This window comes from Ranitomeya imitator, chromosome 1, assembly GCF_032444005.1.
Source record: "Ranitomeya imitator isolate aRanImi1 chromosome 1, aRanImi1.pri, whole genome shotgun sequence".
In the NCBI taxonomy this organism is placed as follows: Eukaryota; Metazoa; Chordata; class Amphibia; order Anura; family Dendrobatidae; genus Ranitomeya; species Ranitomeya imitator.
In genome coordinates this window covers 305,164,429-305,186,719 of record NC_091282.1, presented here as the reverse complement: position 1 = coordinate 305,186,719, position 22,291 = coordinate 305,164,429, and the positions used below count along the sequence as shown (strand labels likewise).

Sequence of the window (22,291 nt, the reverse complement as noted above, 5' to 3'; positions counted from 1 at the left end):
CATTCTGTCACATGTCATGAAGGGGTGTTAAAGATCCTTTGATGTCCTATTTTAGGAAACAGCCTTTACTGGTCGTGACAACCAACACCGGACTAGTTTTACTCATTTTCTTCAAAAATGTAAGGGAGCAAGAACAGGTTAAACACCACATACTGCTATATCCTTAATATAGATATGTGCAAGCATTTAGCTTTTAGAAGGATTAGTTCAATCATGAACATGTTATTAAAGTATAACATGGCTAATATAAGAGGAGCATTAATTGCCCCAATTCATACAGGAACTAAACAGTTTCATAGCAATCTGAGCGCAAGCTGAATACAGGCTGCCACATATTAACTCTATAGTCTGTACTTGGAGAGAGATTGTTAAAAGCGTAAAGTCTTCTTCTAAGGCTGGTTTCAGACTTGCTTTCAGCAGGGCTGCGGATGATAGCCTTCTTCCTGTTAAGCCCCGCCCACTGCGGCACCTCTTCCTTCAGCTCCGCCTACAGCTGCATGCGTCCTCTATCTTTAACATTGAGTATGCAGGCCATGTGGATGTATGTTGATGTCTCCGCATGCGTCGTTTTGACACTGCGCTGAGTCGAACGCAACATGTTTCATTTTGTTGCGGTCAGCGTAGCGTCAAAATGATGTTGAAGATAGGGTACGCAGGACGCATGCAGACATAGGCGGAGCTGAAGGAAGAGGCACGGCAGTGGGCGGGGCTTAATGGAGGACGAAGGCCGCCATCCGCAGCCCTGCCGAACGCTAGTGTGAAGCTAGCCTAATGTAATGCTGCCATGTAGCTGCTTCTGAAGTGCAGTCTGCATGCTAATGCAATAAATACAATTTCCAACCCATAGTATACCTGGTAGAAGATGCCACTCTGCGCTTTAAAGTTGGAGAAGGTAATATTTTCCCAGAATCTCCAGGAACAGATGTAGTTAACAGACGAAAACCTTAAACATAAAAGTATAACAAGTAAAAAAAAAAAAAAAGTAATTGATGGCACACTTGCGCAGCCCTCTTATGTATTTGAACAACACCCAAAACAAATGACCAAGGTCTATTCAGCTAGAAAAAAACAAAAAATACAAAAAAGACCTAAAAAATATATTTTTATTATAAATAAATAAAAATAAAATATAAATAAAGAACCACTTATAACCTATAGACAAAAAGTAGGGATCCTAGGGTCAGGATAAGCTCATAAAAAATAATAGAGCAAGAAAAAATATATATGATAATAAGGAAAGGATTAGGGATGATAGTGGTGCCTCACCCTAAGCTGTATCCTTCCTTGCCGCGGAGGTTGGCACCCTGGGATACGAAATGGCGCCCCCGCTCAACGTCGACTGACCCTGATAACCCTAGTAGGTATCCCTACCACAAGCCACCACCCAAACAAACACCACAAAAAAAACAGAAAAAAGTGTATATGTACACTAAAATGCTGTCGCTAGTACTGACTGCTGATAGTGATGGTGAGCTTATTATAATAAACTCTAAGGGTACCGTCACACAGTGGCATTTTGATCGCTACGACGGCACGATTCGTGACACTCCAGCGTCGTAACAATATCGCTCCAGCGTCGTAGACTGCTGTCACACTTTGCAATGTACGACGCTGGAGCGATAATTTCATGACGTATGTGCGATGTAGAAGCCGTTGGTTACTATGCGCACATCGTATACAATATCGTGCACACCTTTGTTACACCATGCGATCATGCCGCCACAGCGGGACACTAGACGACGAAAGAAAGTTTCAAACGATCTGCTACGACGTACGATTCTCAGCGGGGTCCCTGATCGCAGGAGCGTGTCAGACACTGCGAGATCGCTGGAACGTCACGGATATATCGCTGGAACGTCACGAATCGTGCCGTCGTAGCGATCAAAATGCCACTGTGTGACGGTACCCTAAGAGGTTACCAAGACTCTTACTAATGTGAATCACTAGAAGATAAAGTGATTTACAAAGATAAGGTATAAACAATGTTTGATAACACACTTTACTCTTCTCAGAGGTAGATACAGGTGGAGTATAAGAAAAAATTCTCAAGTAGTCACCTATTAGTAAACAGAAGAGTCTTGATACATCTTATGGTGTCGATGCCAGACAAAATATATATATAGGGACATGGCTATTAATGATATTTAGGTCAATCCCTTATAGTGCACAGTGGCATCAGCGCCAGAAAAAGATAAATTCATTCAAACATCTGAACGTAAATGATGGACAATGTTCAGTCCCTTTTTGGTGCACACTGGCATCGGCGCTAGACAAATAATCAGTTTATTCCATTATATGAATATTTATAAGTGCATCATGTCTCAAAAATAGAGCATAAATAGTAAGCTGATCAAAGCTTGATGGCATCACCACCAGAAAAAATAAAACAGAGTCATAGCATATGCGAGGGCATCGTCGCCAAAGCGTATCATGATCCAAATATAATATACAGTGATATCAACGCCAGAAAAAAGTCAGTCTATTCAGATATATGTGAGGGCATCATCGCCAGAGATATGATGATCTGTAAGTATCAACGGATATTGGCATCATTGCCAGAACAGAGCCCTCAGTGAACTGATCCATACATAGCGTCACTGCCAAAAAGATGTTATTAGGATCATCGCATATGCACAAGCATCACCAGAGGCTGTCACAAAACACCTGTGCCAATCGCATCACTATCAATGCAGGCAAACCCCCAAAACATTAATATGTATAATCAGGGGGAATGACACAATGATGCTGCATGATTAATGTAATGCAGCAAAAAACAGGTGAAAAAAATCATAATAGACCGCCAGCATAACAGCATCTGTGTACATAAGCGATACACTTATCTTAAGAGACAATGTCTCATCCCGACGCGTTTCACCCCGGAGGAGATCCTGCGGGGCTCATCAGGGGATGCCAATGATAGGCGTGGGCAGCGAGAAGTACAGACGCTGCACGCGGTCCGGAAGTAGTGGAGCTGGGAGCGCGCTTCAGGTATAAGTGCGATTAGCCCGGAAGTGCACAAACTATTTCCGGTGCACGTCCGGAGCCACATTCAAATGGAGCGAGTGCGCATGTCCTGGAGACTAGCTTTACTGCGCAGGTGCCAACAGCGGTGGTGCACCGCAAGTTGCGTTCCACTAATAGGGATATAATTATCCAGGAAGTGTAACAGCTCATTACGGTGTCTCCTCCTCAAAGGTCTGATAGATTTAGTGCGCATGATCAAATTGCCCAACAAGCAGGGCAAGACTGCGCAGATGCAGAGGCAATAATATCCCTGCATATACTGAAAGGAAACAACACGCTTAGATGCTGCCATATAGCAGAATATATATAACGCGGCCCAGACCAAATGTGCCAAAGAAAGCAGGGACACCTATATATGTCCCTCCATTAGTCCCCAGACAAAATAATACATAAATATTCCAGAGCAGTATTTAAGACGCCCCCAGATTGTGTATATGTAATAATGTTCACATATGTTTATCTCTTATGTATTTGAGCAGTTCCAGTCAGATGTCTGGGTCATATGTATGATCCCTATTTATTTGTCTTTGTCACTGTCTTTACTCTGCATGTTGTTTGTCACTAGAGTCCACTGCCCTTAGAAAACGTCCCCACTAGAAGCGCAGGGCTTCAACCAAAGCTGGACAGTGGTCCCTGGTGAAAACTGGGGCGACAGTACACGTGGAGGTGAGGAGCAAAGGAAATTAATCCTTGGAAATGCAGAGCTTCATAGTTCAACCCCGTGTGCAGCACACTACACGCATCTCATTACCTATATATTACACTCCTCTACCATCAGTGATGGATGGGATTATTGATAATAGATGGGTACATAATAATAATCTTTATTTTTATATAGCGCTAACATATTCCGCAGCGCTTTACTGTTTGCACACATTATCATTGCTGTCCCCGTTGGGGCTCACAATCTAAATTCCCTATCAGTATGTCTTTGGAATATGGGAGGAAACCGGAGAACCCGGAGGAAACCCACGCAAACATGGAGAGAACATACAAACTCCTTGCAGATGTTGTCCTTGGTGGGATTTGAACCCAGGACTCCAGCACTGCAAGGCTGCTGTGCTAACCACTGAGCCTGAACAAGAAGGTATACAACTGGGTGTCTGCAGGCTCACAGGACGACATCTCAGAAGCCTTTAGATAGCATTCTGCATTTTTCGGATACTTTGTGAAGAAAAAAATCTGTATGTCAATTTAAAGGGAACCTGTCACCCTGAAAATCGCGGGTGAGGTAAGCCCACCGGCATCAGGGGCTTATCTACAGCATTCTGTAATGCTGTAGATAAGCCCCCGATGTTACCTGAAAGAGGAGAAAAAGACGTTATATTATACTCATCCAGGGGCGGTCCCGCTGCTGGTCCGGTCGGATGGGCGTCTCTGGTCCGCTGCGGCGCCTCCCATCTTCATTACAAGACGTCCTCTTCTGATCTTCAGCCACGGCTCCTGCGCAGGCGTACTTTGCTCTGCCCTGTTGAGGGCAGACAAAGTACTGCAGTGCGCAGGTGCCGGGCCTCTGACCTTTCCGGCGCCTGCGCACTGCAGTAATTTGTCTGCCCTCAAGAGGGCAGAGCAAAGTACGCCTGCGCCGGAGCCGTGGCTGAAGATCAGAAGAGGACGTCTTGTAATGAAGATAGGAGGCGCCGCAGCAGACCAGAGACGCCCATCCGACCTGACCAGCAGCGGGACCGCCCCTGGGTGAGTATAATATAACGTCTTTTTCTCCTCTTTCAGGTAACATCGGGGGCTTATCTACAGCATTACAGAATGCTGCAGATAAGCCCCTGATGCCGGTGGGCTTACCTCACCCGCGATTTTCGGGTTGACAGGTTCCCTTTAAAAAAAATAATAAAACGATGCCGTGTTGCAGTTAACTCTCACTCTGCTTAGTGCAACCTGCAGTTTGTCAGTAAGACTAGCTGGGTAGAGATAAAGTTTAGATCATGAAGACACTTGGAGCTAAGGCAGACCCTAGCTGGACTGGAAGATTGTACAGTAAAAAGGACCATGTAAAAGAGACATACAAGGTGCCCTATTCTCCAAAACCCACCACCATAAAGTTAAATAATCCAATTAGAATAAAGTTATTTATGTGTCATATAATGGTTTCTTTTTCTTGACCGGCAGGAAATTAATTCCTCCAGACTAGTCTGTTCTTGGATTAAAGCCCTCCTGGGCGTGATCGATAGCCAGCACACAAATGTTGTCATCATAGGGTCTAGGCAAATTCATGATATTCTACCTTCCAGGGCATGCATAATAAAACTGAGTGTGCGTTCTCTGGCTTCATCAGCGGTGTAAGTCCAAGGAGGCTTTTATGCTGCCCTTTCCTTTGCAAGCAGACACGGAGGAGCCATTAACGCCTTCCTGGATGTATACCCGGTGTCATTATACATGCCTAAACATGCAGAACATTGCTGGATGGCCAAGGTTTGCAAAGACCCAATGATTATATTGCCTGTTTGGTGGATGCTGACACGCCTAGAGCGACTATATGACCTGAGGCCAGATCAGTTTGGGGAAACAAGCCCTGCCTAATTTGCATAACACAAAGCGTAAAACTTAATTTAAAAAACAATATGCTAATTGCCTCTTCAGAGAAAAAGAGGACGTGAACTCTATAGCGCCACCTGTTGGAAGTAGCGATCCTACAAGTCACAATCAACCCTTTAACGAGTCTTGCAATAATAAGAAAAGAGCCAAATCAGTATCTCAATTCACAAGAAAATAGTAACTTTTATAAGGCACATAAATGACTGCTGTAATCCATGGGCAGCATGGTGGCTCAATGGTTAGAGTTGTTTCTTTGCAGCGCTGGAGTCCTGGGCTCAATTCCCACCAAGGACAACATCTGCAAGGAGTTTGTATGTTCTCCCCGTGTTTGTGTGGGTTTCCTTCAGGTTCTCTAGTTTCCTCCCACACTCCAAAGACAAACCGATAGGGAATCTAGATTGTGAGCTCTAATTGGGACATCGATGATGACGTCTGTAAAGTGCTGTGGAAATTAATAGCGCTATATACGTGAGTAAGATAATAAAATCAGAGGACAGGCTGATTTAAAGTTATGGTGGCTGCTTGCCAGGTGTAGGGAAGCGGACAAGATCCCTTTTATTTATATTAAAACGTGAAAAACATTTAACTTTTTTACGGCAATATCATCTGAACTGACAGGTCCGAGTAACTAGTAATAATGTCTTGGGTCATTGCTGTGTCTGTCAAGGCTGACTCACACATGGTCTTAGCGGTACAGTGTATTCTGATGCTGTCTCAGACCCATCTCCGGGCAGCTTACAGCTCATGATGTGAGATTACTCCCACATCTATGAATGGTGCATTGGACTGGAGTTATCACACCACCTGTGAACTGAAATGCAGCATATAGGCACTCCAGCATCCTGCACACAGTTCAGAATGGCCGACACCTTCTGTAAAATGTGATCTGGCCAAAGAAACACGGCACATCTAATATCCATAGCTACTACCTGCAGATGTGGATTTCTACATTCAAAAAAGGGGGGACATGAGCTTATTCCCTGAAAGCAACTTAATTTGACATGACAGAAAATAGACAACCACTATAAAATCAACCCCAGCTTAGGGGGTAAAATAGCTGGAATTTCTCTGATTTAGGCAGGATGAATAAAGTGGAAGGTTCCCTTTAAGAATGTGTAACCTGTATCAAGATCTGTGTCATCTGGTTATTTACCTTCGTCTTCAGAGTCTGATGTGGCTGTAAACTCCTGATTGACGCTGTTATTTCCAGGAATTTCTTTGATGCAGCTGAATAACACAAGTCAGTTATCTATAACAGTAATAAAGCAGAAATTACCCAGTACTCATGTACAAAGATCCTCCGATTACCTGTCCAGCATGGCTGCAAGCTTCTTGGCGACATGTGAGCGGAATTCAGGGGTAGTCTGTAGTTCATTCCCATCATGTTCGTGGCTGTTGGGTCGACCCCTACAAAACAACAAAGTGTTCAGATGGCTTCAGCAAAAGATACAGAATCTGGTCATGATCATTAAAAGGGCTGTCCACTACTCAGACAACCCCATCTCAGTCAGCAGGTTTGCATGAGTAAAACACTCACCTCTCCCAGGGCTCGTGTGAGATTATGTCACGTGAGCCCTGAGCCCAATCAGCGCTGGTGTCACTCTCCCCACCTTCAGATGTATCAAACATCAAGAGGACGCGAGTGGCGAGTCGCAGCTCACTTCATCTTGATTACTGATGGGGAGAGTGACACCAGCGCTGATTGGGCTCAGGGCTCACGTGACATAATCTCACACGAGCCCTGGGAGAGCGAGTACCGGCACCAGAGGGGAGTGTTTTACTCATGTAAACCTGCTGACTGAGATAGGGATGTCTGAGTAGTGGACAACAACTTTAAATATACATACCGTAAGCTTGGAACAACAAGAAACGCAGAATTTTCTGGATGCAGTACTGTTTTCTTCACTGGACCTGTAAGATGATAAATATGCAGTATATGCCCAGGAGTGCAATGAATGTGTATATATGTACTATAGTAGTCCTTTTGTTTTTACATAAATGCTTTTTTCCTTTAATTCTTGTCCTAGAGTGAAGGATAGCTTTTATAAGAAAAAGCATTTTTTTCTGAAAACATTGCAAAAATAATGGCATCACTATTTTTTTGTGATACCAAACATCCACCACCTTTGCCGTAGGGCAACAGGTGCTTTTTTATTGGTTTACGGTGCCCGTTTTCCAATGAACATGAAAAAAGACATACAGTACATGACAATACAGTTAGGTTTAGGCCTCATGCAGACCGCTGTAGGACGTGGGAGGAATCTGCAGCCCTATATACCTACACGTGCTACTCTATGATGCGCCATCTGCTGTCCTAAGTTAGAAACATTCTTTTCTATAAGCAATGCTAGCTGTAGTACACTTTATTAAACAGCTTGTCCACCACTTGATCACTGATGACCTATCCTTTTCTAAAGATCTACTGTTGGCTACTGAATGCATTTTAAATTGTCTACAAGTCAGAAAAGGAAAAGGTGTTGATTGGCCCCAAAATCTGCATAATTTTGTAGACTGTCTTAATAAAATTAAAAACAAATGAATAAGAAGTGAATGATCACCAAGGAATTAAAGAGGTTGACCACTACTTTATCATTGATGACCTATCCTTAGGATAGGTCATCAATGTCTGATTGGTTGGGGTCCCACACCCGATAGCCCCGCTGATCAGTTTTTCTGTGTCCGCGACAGCAAATGCTCTAACTGCAGAGCTGCTCCGTCATGGGATAATGGCTGAGACTGGGTACTGCACATTGCCCTGTCGCAGCCACTATCAAAAGCCGGAGCAGCTCCTCATTTAAGTATTTCCGGAAGGCGGCCGCCGCTGACAGAGGTCAGATGATTGGCGGAGCAGTCAGACCGTGACCAATCAGACATTGATGACGTATCCTACAGATAGGTCATCAATGATAAAGTAGTGGACGACCTCTTTAGCTCTGTGGTGATCACAAACTTTTTAAAATTATTCACATTTGGGGGCCAATCAACACCTTTTCATTTTCTGACTTGTAGACACTGAATGCATCCTCTATTCTTAGACCTCTGAGCTGTGCTATTCCTCAGTTATTCCTCCTAGAACTAGCACTAGCATTACTTGTCAGTGGTGTGTGTCTTTGTGTAACGACACATCCCCAACTGGCAACATCCAGCTGTCAATTCACTCCTATTTCTAATAACTAGGGGATAGCACAATCAAAAAAGAACAGATGCTCATGGGGAACACAAGTCTAAAAACACAAACCTGGAGATTTGTACACTCGCTCATCACTATATTTGATCCCTCTGACATACAAGACTTAATACTTGGTGGCAAAACCCTTGTTGGCAAGCACAGCAGTCAGACTTTTTTGTAGTTGATCATGAGGTTTGTGTTAAGCGCCAGAATTGGACACCAGTGCGTAAAAATCAGACAGCACTCACATGTGCCGAGTGCTGTGCGAACCTTTTCTCGCACCCATAGGCTTGCATTGGTGAGTTTTGGACGATATTCGCGTACAATCGGAGCATGCTGCGATTTTCCATCCTTTAGCAGATCCCCAGCTGCCACAGTAACCTATGGATCCCCAGAAATTATGTCGCAGGAACTAAATGGTTAACGGCAGCTGTGGGAGCTTAGCTTTGACCACGGTTGTAAGGATATGAGCAGATGATCTGGAAGTGGCAGCACTTTGGACGCAGTGCATGTTCACTGCGTCCAAAGCGCTGCGGTCTATTGAACGCAGGTAAATCCGCATGTGTTCACTGAACCGAGTGGAATCACGGCGTCCAATACATTGTATAGGTGACATTTCTCTTGCAAGAGAAATGAACATGTTGGAGAGACGCGCTATATCTCAGTCTCTATGGGTGAGCCGCAGGCATCTGTGGAAATCCCATCCCATATGATAGAACATCTGGCTGCTGCGGGTTACCGTATATGCTGCATAAGTTTACTAACCATTTGCACATACCCTTAGACACAGATGCCCGCTATTGAATTTAGCAGCGCAAGGAGCTGACTCAGAGGATTCTTCAACAGAGATGTAGTACGATTTCCTTTGGCAGGAAGGGGTTAACATTTAAATTGCAACACCATGAAGGAAAAAATTATGGAAAAAAACAGGATCAATCTTAATGAAATGTAAATTATGACAAAATGGAAACAAAATGTTCAAAATACCTCGATTTGTTTGGTACCAAGTAGAAATACCTGCACTTACACGCCTTGGCATACCATCAATGGGGGTTAATTAATGGTTGTCTATGGAGTGTTTTGCCACGCCGAATGCACTTGGGCATGCAAATCACCAAGATCTGCTGCTGGCAGCTCCCTTTCTAATTTTTGACAATGATGTCCCAGAGGTGCTTGATAGAAGACAAATCCAGAGCCTCTGTAGGTCATGGCAGCACGTATGGGTCACACATGCTGCTCACAGTAACATGAGTAACTTGTGGCCGGGCACTATCATGGAGAAAAAACAGCTTCTGGGACACTTTAGAGAAATGCCGTACCACTGGTTCCATGACCAAATCAATGTAATGTCAAACTGTTAATGCACCTGGAACGGAGACTAGAGGTGAGCAGCTACAGTACCTCATGCCCCACCATAATCCCGGGAGCAGGACCGGTGTGACGCTCCATCGTGAAGGCCTCTTCATGGTGTCGCCCATGTGGTCTTGAAAGATACGAAGAGTGGCACTTATGAAGAGTGGCGCTTAGTGATCTATTCTGTACAGCACGTGAAATTAGGTGACACATACCAAGGCATCAAATATCTACACAAACAATCAGACGGTATTTGTGTGACACTGGGGGCTACAAGTCCAGCTACAGGTGTTCCATTCACTTCACGCTGCCATTCTCAAAGGCTAGCATGCTGCAGAGCAAGATGGCGGAAAAGGTGGCATTTCTACTTCTGTGGCGAGTGCAGCAATGATAGCTGGAGATTTGCCTGGAGGCCACGTGGACAGCGCCACTGACAGGTAACATCACACCGGTCATACTCTTGTGAGTACTGTATGGGGTGGTGTAATGTATGGTCAGTGCACCCCTCTAGTTTGTGTTCCAGGATCACATTGTCTCTTATTGAGAACGTTTAATAATAATAATAATAATAATTTTATTTATATAGCGCCAACATATTCCGCAGCGCTTTACAAATTATAGAGGGGACTTGTACAGACAATAGACATTACAGCATAACAGAAATACAGTTCAAAACAGATACCAGGAGGAGTGAGGGCCCTGCTCGCAAGCTTACAAACTATGGGGAAAAGGGGAGACACGAGAGGTGGATGGTAACAATTGCAACGGTAACAACGGTAACAACGTTTGGGACGATGTTGGTCTACAATTGCACGGGGAGCTGCCAGCAGTGGATTTTGATGATTTGTGTGCCTGACTGCATCAGAGCGGCAGAACATTCCTCGGACAACCATTAATAGCAGCAGAGCATGTAAGGTTGGGTACTTGTGCACATACTCTATAGTAGAGACGTTCTGAAAACGTTGTTTCCATTTTTCCTATCACCAACATGTCTCTGCCCAGTGATCTCCAGGTTTGCACGACTCTGCAGTTTACACAGTCTGTAGGCTGCGGAGCAGCACGGACTATATACAGCGGCCTCTCACCGGGAGGTTCCCAGGCCGCCTCACGGAACCGCTCCAGGTCCTCAGCACTGCTGTCTGAATCCGCCTCCTGCGAGGAGCTCCTGGGCGCCGCCATCTTGCATCACGTGCCGTGGCCGCACAGCATCTCGGTCGCTGTAGTCTCTCGCAGGCCTCGGTGAGCCGGCAGTGACGTACAAGGGCCGGCCTACAGCTGACGCTTGGTGATGGTGGACCTCGGCTTATTGGAGGTGAGCGCTGAGAGACTTCCTTGTCCGACATATGTCTGCAAACAAAGTGAGATTTAGTGGTGTGCACCGTGCCCATGGCCTCCTGGTAGTGGGCACCGTGCCCTCGCCTCCATATGGGGTCACAGTGGCACGGCCATGGCTGGGAATGCCGAGAGCCTGCGCTAATCGGCTTAGTAGGAGCCGTTGTTTCCCTCACCAGTGTACAGTCAGACCCTGGGGCTGTGCCAGCCTCTCTCCCTCTGTAGAACTACAAGTCCCAGCACAGCCCCCAGGGTCGTTTAGTGGCAGCTGTCTGTAGGTAAATGTTGGCTGCTTGAGCCCTGGAGTCCCAGTGTCGCGCCCCTTCCCTCCCACACCTGTAACCGTACGGATTATCCATCGCCTTCTATGGAGGAGGACGGTGGCGCAGAAGTCCTGTGTGTAGGGGCCTGTGCACACCCAGTAACCTGCAGGGCCACGCTGCTGGGGTTACGGCGGGTACGACATGTGACCGTATTACCTGGTGGTGGGGGCTGAGCGTTGGGCCCCCACCAATCTGATATTGATGAAATGTCCTATGGAGAGGCCATCCATGGCCTAGTGAGCCTGGCCCTTATCTCAGCAGCGCTTGCTACCCAGTAAGCCTCCGTCTGTATAAAACACGGGCGCGAAAAACCGCTACCAGTGTCATCCGTGCTTCCATTTTTACCATCCGTGTTTTCCTGGTGTGGATAAATAAAGTACAGAGCTTCTCTTCTACTGTGCACTGATGCTACACATGCTTTTCACTGACCCATAGACTTGTCATCCAGAAAAAATGGACACCATAGGTTATAATGGGCACCTGTGCTATCCGTGGAAAGGAACTGATATCAGACGTACACGGACGGACGTGTGAATGAGGCCTTAGAGAAGACCCCGCTCATAGTTGGCAATGTGAAATTCTTAGCTGTTTCCATCCGACCCCAGTGATCTGTCAGTCATCCACTTCTCCGTGGCTATGTGGTACATATTTTGGCTGGAAAACCTCCTTAACGACCAGGGATATATCAGTTTTTGAATTTCTTTTTTCGCTCCCCTCCTTCCCAGAGCCATAACTTTTTTTTATTTCTCCATCAGTATGGCCATGGGACGGCTTGTTTTTTGCGGGACGAGTTGTACTTTTGAATAACACCGTTGGTTTTACCATATCGTGTACTGGAAAACAGGAAAAAAAAATACAAGTGTGGTGAAGATGTAAAAAAAAAAAGTGCAATTCCAGTTTTTCTCTTGGTTTTTTTTTTTTTTTACCATGTTCCCTAAATGCTAAAACTGAGCTGCCATTACGATTCTCCAGGTCATTACGAGTTCATAGATCCCAAACATGTCTAGGTTCTTTTTTGTCTTAAGTGGTGAAAAAAAAATTCCAAACTTTGTTAACCCCCCCGCCCCCCCCCCCCCCCAAAAAAAAAAAAACCACGCCATTTTCAGATACACGTAGCGTCTCCATTTTTCATGATCTCGGATTGGGTGAGGGCTTATTTTTTGTGTGCCAAGCTGATGTTTTTATTGATACCATTTTCTCATGGTATGCCACTGATCTCAGTAATTTCCCCCAGGATCAATAAAGTGTGTTGTATCATAATTTGGTGTTGATGCAATCTTTTGATCATCCGTTATTGGATTTTATTGCAATGTGGCAGCAACCCAAAAAATTCTGGCGTTTTGAATTTTTTTCTCGTTGCGCCGTTTAGCGATCCGGTTAATTCTTTTTTTTAGATTGATAGATCAGGCGATTGTGAACACGACGATACCAAATATGTGTATACTTGATTTTTTTTTTTATTGTTTTATTTTGAATGGGGAGAAAGGGGGGTGATTTGAACTTTTTATATATAATATATATTTTTATGTTAATTTTTTTTTTTGTTTTGTTTACTTTTTGGAAGACTAGAAGCTGCAGTTGCCTGATCGCCTCTGCTACACACAGTTGATGATCAGATCCCCTGTGTGTAGCAGAAATGCTCACTTGCTAACATGGGGCGGCACTCATGGCAATCCGGCAATGACAACCTTAGAGGTCTGCTTCAGACCTCTGGTTGTCATGCCGACCCATCGGTCATCGGTGATCCGCGATCATGTGACAGGGTCACCAATGGGTAGGATTAACAACACACTTCCAGTAAGCATGAGTTAAATGCCGCTGTCAGAGATTGACAGCGGCATTTAACTAGATAACAGCCTCGGGTGGATGGCGATTCCACCCGCGTCTGTTGCGGGCACATTTCAGTTGTACAGATCAGCTGTCATGTGCCTGGAAAGATGCGGGCTCAACGCCAGAGCCCGCACCAAAAGGGCGAGTCCGACGTGGGTGTACTATTACACTCAATGTTGGAAAGGGGTTAGAGGGAGTCTGTCGCCCAAGCACCCCCCCCCCCCCCCCGGGATGCTTTTAAGCATACAGGTAATAGAATGGTTAAACTAGTCTTACCTGTATGCCTCACAGCTATGGTCTAGATGTTGAGAAATGCACTTTTAATCTTTTATGTTAATGATTTCTTCCAGGCTCCGGGGCGTGCAGTGCCTGGAATACATTCCTGTCTTCATTACAATACCACCCCCTCCCATGGATCTCACACTGACCTGTGACGTGCAGTTGCGGTGCCATAATTCCGCGCAGCAGCAGTGACTCGCCTGCGCAGAAACAGGATGAAGACACTACCATTAGAAGGGTGTGTAAGGTAACCCTAACCGTGCGAGTGCATGGCACATGCGCGGGATTATGGCGCCACAACTGCACGTCACAGGTCAGCGTGATGCTGGTGGGAGGGGGTGGCATTGTAATGAAGACAGGAGGCCAAGATTTCTTCCACCGCACGCCCCGGAGCCTGGAAGAAATCATTAACCTAAAAGGTTGGGTAATGCACTTTTAATATCTACACCGCAGCTATGAGAAATACAGGTGAGACTGGTTTATGCCATACAGCTTAACAGCATTCCGTGGGGGGGTAACAGGTTCCCTTTAACGTCAGGACAGCTTCTTGTTCTAGACGCGCACAGGTTGTCACCGGACTGCAGACCTCAGCACTTGCGTCACCGCGTCCAGTCTTGTGGGGTGAGCGCAGGGGTTGTTTTAAGAGGTTGGCCCTATTTTGATGTGGGTCCTTCAATCTTTTTAGAATTGTTACAGCAGGTAATCCTCAGTCTGTGACCTATACAAGCCCTGCAGGTTTTCTTCCAGGCCGGTGTTTGACTGCCTTGGTTTGTTCTGTAATTTCACTTGCCAGACTAGTCTCGCTAACCGTTGTGCCAGTCCCTGGCTTCCTATAGCTGTCTGTGACATGACGTGACAGCTGTGCAGGTGGTCCCTGAGGACGGGATTAGCTGGGCTACCTGTGCACACAGAGGGACGGCCCAGACAGGTGAGAGGGTTTATTGCAGATCTCTATAGCATTCTCCGATTTCACTGCTTTAATTACTGTCTATTTTACCCCTCCCCTCTCTGTTATTCTTCCTTTTCCTTTCTCCAGAACCATTTTGGCTACTTTCACTGTTGTGCGTCACTCCAAGCTTTTTTTTTTTTCTCTTGTCATCAGTTTATTCTATGGGGACATGATGTAACAGATTGAAAAAGCAACACACATACACAGAGCTTATTCTGGTCTTCACCCATCACTGAGTGACTGTGATTCCTCGCTGCAAGTTCTATCAGAGCAGATCAACAGATTTGGTAAGTTTGCCTGGCTTTTGAGATTGGCCTGACCTTCTCATGCATGTATAGATGCCTTCATGATTTTCTTGTGTCTGGTAGGTCCATTGTCTTGGATTAGTGCTCATATTCCTGTGGTGCCCCCTGGGTAGGATGGCAAGTGCAGGTCCAGCCGCCTCTGCATCTGCGGAGAATTCAGGCCCTGGTGGAGCAAGTGGAAGTAGCAATGGCGAGGGGAGCAGCCAGGACAGTACGTTTGAGTGCAACATTTGCCTAGACACCGCCAAGGATGCAGTGATTAGCTTATGTGGCCACCTCTTCTGGTAAGTGGACTTTACAGGCTGGTTATACACTTAGGTCCTGATTCATCATTTGCAGGGTTTAAGCCACTTTTTTTTTCGTCTTGTGGTATACGTTGCCATCAAGATGGAGCACCCGGTTCATTAATTTTTCACAAAAATCAACAAACCCCTTATTTTTATCTTTAAACTTTTATTGTGATCCTTTAGCTCAAAAAGTCACATGTTCTTCAAAAATGTTGCAAACTTTACAGGGGAAGAGGGGAGTTCCAGACATGCATATAATCACTCTATGGGGGACTAGAGCGCGTTTGTGCAAACATTGGTCAACTCTTTAAAAAGTCGTAATTGATGAATCGTGCGGAAAGCAAAAATAAGCGAACTCATAAAATGTAGTCAATTGGTATAGTAATTACATCGGCACCCTTAAAGGGAACCGGTCACCCCCAAAATCGATGGTGAGGTAAGCTCACCGTCATCATGGGCTTATCTACAGCATTCTGTAATGCTGTAGATAAGCCCCCGATGTAACCTGAAAGAGGAGAAAAAAACGTTAGATTATACTCACCCAGGGGCGGTCCGATCCGATGGGTGTCTCAGGTCTGCAACAGCGCCTCCCATCTTCATTCCATGACGTCCTCTTCTGGTCTTCGCCGCGGCTCCGGCGCCTGCGCACTGCAGTACTTTGCTCTGCCCTCAACAGGGCAGACAAAGTACGCCTGCGCTGGAGCCGCGGCGTGAAGACCAGAAGAGGACGTCATGGAATGAAGATAGGAGGCGCCGGAGCGGATCTGAGACACCCATTTGACCAGACCGCAGCGGGACCGCCCCTGGGTGAGTATAATCTAATCTCTTTTTCTCCTCTTTCAGGTTACATCGGGGGCTTATCTACAGCATTACAGAATGCTGTAGACAAGCCCCTGATGACGTGAGCTTACCTCACCATCGATTTTGGGGGTGACAGGTTCCCTTTAAATAATGTAGAGAAAGCAGTACTGCTAGCTGCTGGAGGTATTATACGGCTCTGCACACCACGTAGTAGTAGAATATTCGCCAATATAAAACATACAGGAAAATCTCTGCGCAATTTGTATGTCTATAACAATTGCTTATAAGGCAATGCCCTGCACCAAGGGCAAATACCAAGATGTCTTTAACACCAGAGATGACAGTATACAGGCTAAGATCTACATACATGGTTGATAATAGTTCTCAGTATAAAGGCGCAGTCAGACGGCCGTATTACTCGTGCAACAATCGCATCGCAATCCTTGGACTGTCCGTCGCCTCTCCTAAACCGAGTGTGACAGTATGTATTCCTATGCAGCTGTCCAGGTTAGGAGAGCCGACGGCCGTCCGAGGATTGTGATGCGATTGTAGTACAAGTATTATGGCCGTCTGACTGCGCCTTTAAACATAGATTAAAGGGGTTTCCACTACCAAGGCATCCTCTTCTCAATCTGCATGCTAGCCCCCATGAAAATAAAATCGCTTATACTCGCCTCCTGTGCCGGTGTTGTTCCCGTGAAAATTGTGAGTCCTCGATGTAGGGCATTGCATTTTAAGCAGTTGTCATTGACGTACAAGTAGCACAGAGATCTTTCAGAATGTTTTACATGGGTGAATATTCATTTTATACGGGGTGTGCAGAACCACCATAATATCTCCAGCAGTGCAATGTAGTATTGCTTTCTCTGTTATATATTTAGTTGTGCATTGACCTAATAAAGCGGCAATTAAAGAATTTAGCATAAATCAAAAACAGACTAAAAATACCAAATACTAGACCAGAAAAAAGGCACAAATGCAATAATCATTCGGGGCTGTTAGTTTACAATTCTTTAGTCTTTATCTTACTGGTATTTCACTGTCTGATATGACTTATAGTGAAAAAGATTGTTGGTTATATAACATTTTCATCTTTTTATGTCTCCTCTAGCTGGCCATGTTTGCATCAAGTAAGTGGTGTACTATTGTATGTATGTATTCTGTGAATGGCATTCATTGACAATTTCATTTAAGCAATGTCTTCTATTGTGGGCTGCAAAATGGGTTCACTGAGAATCCTTCAGCGAGCTCATTCCTTGGGTCTAAACTGAAAAGTTTAAGTATTGTCTGTCCTTCTTTTTTTTTTAGCTTTCTTAAAAAAAAAAATTTTTTTAGCCCCAAATACATACATTTAAATTTTTTTAAGAAAATTCCCTAGATGTGGACAACTTCATTACTTTGGGGCGAAAAACCTCGTGTATAGTCTTGACTTATGGCACCACATATATTTCACTTGTAGTAACAATTCCATTATATTTCTTAGAATTCCAATTCTGCCCCCATAATGACACGAACACGTGAGCCTTTAGTATTTCTTCTTGCGTAAGTCATAATAGTTACAGACAAATCATGAATTGATTTTATTTTTTTCTCCTTGTCTTCAGTGGTTAGAAACACGACCCAATCGTCAGGTGTGTCCTGTGTGCAAAGCTGGAATTAGCCGTGATAAAGTAATACCTTTGTATGGAAGAGGAAGCACGGGGCAAGAAGACCCACGGTGCGTAACCTTTGCTGTATTTCTGTGTAAGCTCACCATTCTTTATTTCTCGGTGTTACATAAGAGCTAATCCTATACAATAATCTTTCCATTAGGGAAAAAACTCCTCCACGGCCTCAAGGGCAGCGACCAGAACCGGAGAACAGAGGGGTGAGTGTAGGGTGAAGGGTTGTACGGCGGGTGTCACATGATGAAACCATTGCTTCTCATCTGTAATTCTGTATTGCTTCCTGGGAATTGTTAGTTAACGCATAACGAGCTTCCCACGAGAAAAACTAATTAACAATAACAAGATGACACAGGGCGCAGAGCGCTTCCTGGCATTCATTTCATGCTTCTAAACCTGTGATTGGCCATTTCCTGCTCTTCATGAGCCAATGATGGTTTTGTTGCGATGTAAACCACAGCGTTGGCGGCTTTTGTGACTTGTACCAGCGTGGCAAGGTGCGAATGAGGCATCTTTTAGGCCTTGGTGTCCTCTATCACCTGCTGCTGTTACAGTGGAGAAGATGGCCACTTTGTCACATTGCATCATTCCACTTTACGGACAAAAGTGAACCATTGCTCTTAGAGAATGTCGCTGTCATATATTTGTGCGCCATTTCAGGTGCTGCACTTATGTATGAGCATGAATGTATGTGCAAATATTTAATGATGGTTGGAATTGTATAAAAATAGTTTCAGAAATAATGAATTTTTATACACAAAAAATTAGTTGCATTGAAGATGAGATTAGATGACTGGCACTGCAGCCTTGCAGCGCTGGGGTCCTGGATTAAAATCCAGCAAAGACAATATCTGCAAGGAGTTAGTATGTTCTCCCCGTGCTTGCGTGGGTTTCCTCCAGGTTCTCCTGTTTCCTCCCACACTCCAAAGACATACTGATAGGGAATCTAGATTGTGAGCCCCAATGGGGACAGTGATGATGATGTCTGTAAAGCGCTGTGGAATGTATTGGCGCTATATAAGTGCACATAATACTCCTCTTGGTATGTAGTAGTAAACATGTAGCCACTTTGTGCTCTTCTCCACTAATAGCAGCTGGAAAATTACCAGCTTCTCATCAATGTCTATTGTGTGGACTTTCTCTGTCATTAGTTAAGTACAGGTGATGCAGGAGCTCTTTGTCACCCATCATCATTGCCAGGGCACTAAAGGAATTGGTGACATACTTGACACAATGCTGCTGCTCTGCTAGTTTAGAAAAAATTACACTTAAAGGGACACTGTCACCTGGATTTGGAGGGAACAATCTTCAGCCATGGAGACAGGGTTTTGGGGTTTTTGATTCACCCTTTCCTTACCCGCTGGCTGCATGCTGGCTGCAATATTGGATTGAAGTTCATTCTCTGTCCTCCATAGTACACGCCTGCACAAGGCAAGATTACCTTGTGCAGGCGTGTACTACGGAGGACAGAGAATGAACTTCAATCCAATATTGCAGCCAGCGGGTAAGGAAAGGGTGAATCAAAAACCCCAAACCCCCGCCTCCATGGCTGAAGATTGTTCCCTCCAAATCCAGGTGACAGTGTCCCTTTAAGCACTTACCAGACACAAGGATTCATTGATGGTCAGTACACAAAGTCCCAAAGTTTGTAGATTTCATTTTTAATCTTATAAGAGGTTTCCCCTCGAAAGACATGTATTATCTATTCATAGGATTGCTTGTAAAACCTATACAATGTAAAGATCATTCAACTTCAGTATTTATTGATTTTGATTTTATTTTTTTTTCCAGGGTTTCCAAGGATTTGGTTTTGGAGACGGAGGCTTTCAGATGTCCTTTGGCATTGGAGCGTTTCCATTTGGAATGTTTGCTACAGCATTTAACATTAATGATGGTCGTCCTCCACCAGGTATTCTTCTGATGATTATTATTAATAATAATAATTTTTGCTTTTTAGCAGCATACTCCGTTTTAGGCTGCAGTCACACTAGCAGTATTTGGTCAGTATTTTACGTCAGTATTTGTAAGCCAAATCCAGGAGTGGGTGATAAATACAGAAGTGGTGCACATGTTTCTATTATACTTTTCCTCTATTTATCACCCACTCCTGGTTTTGGCTTACAAATACTGACGTAAAATACTGACCAAATACTGCTAGTGTGACTGCAGCCTTATATCCCACATTGAAAGTTATTGGGATAATTGTAGATCTCTCTACCACCTGTAACTACTTTACTGTAACAATATGCAGAAAATTGTAATTGTCAGAAGAGGTCTTTGACAACTGTGCAAGTACTTACAAGCCAATCTTGGCGATTTCTCCTGCCATTTTCAATGTATGTATGTCTGTTTTTTTTTTTTTTTTTTTTTTAATACCGGATGCCTTACATCTGGTTTTTGTTTTTCTTTCTCCTTCAATAGACGTTTTTATGGGACTTTAAACCACTAAAAATAAAAAAACACTCATGAACAAAATGTTGCAAAATGAAAAAATGCCAATAGAAACTCATAATCTGGCATCTGCCTGTAATGCAGTGTTTCACAAGTTTTAAAAACCTTATCCTTAGCTCTGAAACCCACCTGAGAAAGTGCCCTAAAAATACTCAGAAATATGATTAAAAGGCTGACTATATGAACAGCATGTCATTTTGACATAGGTGTGGACATGTTCGATCTGTAACCACTCCAGATGTCAAAATACAGGCAGCGGTTCAAAGAAGTGGCCTTCATTTAGTTTGCGTGGTTTTCCTAGCGGAAGACGTCAGAAATTTATAGGGAGCCCAAAAAAGACACCTTATCCAAAAATATACCTATAAAAGAAGAAAGAAAAAGGTTTTCAACTTTTGTTTTCTAACTTTATAAAGATTTTACCATTCTTTAAGCTGGCCATAAATGAGAAGGCTGTCTACTGAATGTTCGCTTGGCAGACGGCAATCTCTCCCGATTTCACCATACACATGTGCACGCATTTGGTGCGTTCGTGTGTTTTCAACAGGGAGAGAGGTGAAAGATGCTCTTAACAACGTTAAAAAGAAAAAAAAAATCAGGCCTTGAAGTTCAATCCAATCCTCCTTTCCCCCTGACATCATCTAATGGGTGGAGTGGGGAAGCCACCATACCCGTACGCTTGACCTCTGATCCCGCCAAAATCGGCATCTTTATATGGCTCCATCTGCATGATTCAATGATGCAGATTGGAATTTTTATGAGATTACACCTGAAGGTGGCCATATACATGAGATACAAGTAGCTCCATGGTAAAGAAACCAATGCAAGCACAATTGTTGCACTGACGCATCTGTACGCTACGCCTTACTAACCGTTGCGTTTGCTGTAACTGGCCCCTACATGTTCAGTGACACTAGACGGAAGAAAAACCATTATTGCAAAAACTATCCAGTGTGGATTAGGGACTGTCACATGAAAATTGTAAATGTTTCTTTCCAAACTGTGACGATCTACTAAAAAATACATTTTTGCAACTGAAGAATGATTGCTTAGGTTAAAATAGACAACGTTTTTTGTTTTTGTTTTTTTTAGCAACTTGAGGCTATTTTGTGTGTCTACTTTTATTTTAGTTTTAGACAAATTTCTGCAGAAGATTTCTTATACTGTATTCTTTCTTTTAACCTATTTTACAGCTGTCCCCGGAACCCCTCAGTATGTGGATGAGCAGTTCCTGTCTCGTCTTTTCCTCTTTGTTGCCTTGGTCATAATGTTTTGGCTGTTGATCGCTTGATTATCACTAATTACAATATGGATGGCAATGAGGACTGCGCGCCATTCACGGATATCAACCCTATCCCCGTGATATCTTACCCTGAACTTTGCCCTGTGTCCTTCTGTGGCCTCTGATGTGCTATTCTCTGGTCTCTGCCCTTTTAGATTACAAGAGAAAGGGCGGCTAGATAAAAGAGAATAAAAGTATTAATGGCTATGAAGTAGCGTCACAGATGGCATAAATAGAGGTGTGAGAGAAGCACCGTTATAATTATTTGGAGGGGGAATGGTAAGAATACTGAACATATGCAAATCAGAATAATATGTGTAAGAAACCACATACCTAAATGTGAAAAAGAAAATGGTGAAGAACGGGAAATTAAAAAGGCACCTCAGGACATTGAAAGCATTGCCTCATACTGGCAAATACATGGCAGCAAAACGTCAGATTTCTGGGCAAGATGTGCTGCAGCGCATGATATACCCTGCAAGGTGATAAGAAGTGGTGGATCAGGGGGCAAAAGACTCTGGATAAAGAGCAAATTGGTTTTCGTTTGTCCAAAATGCATGCTCCGAGATCTACTCCAATGGAAGATGCCATGCAGTCTGTAGATATTCTCTGTGCTTTGGCGTTAAAGGGTGTTGATTCCTCAATTTTCTGAGATTTTAAAATTCACTGGGAATAAAGTTAATTTTTACGATACA

The 22,291-nt window shown here is 44.1% G+C and overlaps 2 protein-coding genes across 3 annotated transcripts in view; one reads left to right on the top strand and one right to left on the bottom strand.

Annotated features, from left to right (window-relative positions):
- C1H12orf43 (chromosome 1 C12orf43 homolog) overlaps positions 1-11,329 on the bottom strand; it is a 20,991-nt gene extending 9,662 nt beyond the window's left edge. Inside the window, exons 1-5 of the mRNA XM_069757924.1 lie at positions 11,182-11,329; positions 7,422-7,485; positions 6,883-6,981; positions 6,728-6,801; positions 853-943 (exon numbers count right to left, since the gene is read on the bottom strand). Of these exons, the coding sequence (XP_069614025.1) occupies positions 853-943; positions 6,728-6,801; positions 6,883-6,981; positions 7,422-7,485; positions 11,182-11,275 (422 nt within the window). The 5' untranslated portion in view covers positions 11,276-11,329. The remainder of the gene's footprint in view (positions 1-852; positions 944-6,727; positions 6,802-6,882; positions 6,982-7,421; positions 7,486-11,181) is intronic.
- Positions 11,329-22,291, top strand: RNF185 (ring finger protein 185). 2 transcript variants are annotated; one of them, XM_069757935.1, is made up of 8 exons: positions 11,329-11,408; positions 14,963-15,096; positions 15,178-15,398; positions 17,314-17,332; positions 17,807-17,919; positions 18,015-18,069; positions 19,658-19,775; positions 21,508-22,291. In XM_069757935.1, exons 3-8 carry the CDS (start codon positions 15,229-15,231, stop codon positions 21,603-21,605), a joined length of 573 nt encoding a protein of 190 aa, XP_069614036.1. In that variant the 5' UTR covers positions 11,329-11,408; positions 14,963-15,096; positions 15,178-15,228; the 3' UTR covers positions 21,606-22,291. The 2 variants fall into 2 exon arrangements, with proteins under 2 accessions (XP_069614036.1, XP_069614042.1); XM_069757941.1 differs by lacking the exon at positions 11,329-11,408 and adding an exon at positions 14,651-14,788.

Bases quoted from the DNA above. Each gene is read 5' to 3' on its own strand.
- RNF185 (XM_069757935.1), top strand. From the start codon at position 15,229: ATGGCAAGTGCAGGTCCAGCCGCCTCTGCATCTGCGGAGAATTCAGGC. The intron at 18,070-19,657 runs GTGAGTGTAGGG...TTTTTTTTCCAG, and splicing joins CAGAACCGGAGAACAGAGGG to GGTTTCCAAGGATTTGGTTT. The intron at 19,776-21,507 runs GTATTCTTCTGA...CCTATTTTACAG, and splicing joins TGATGGTCGTCCTCCACCAG to CTGTCCCCGGAACCCCTCAG.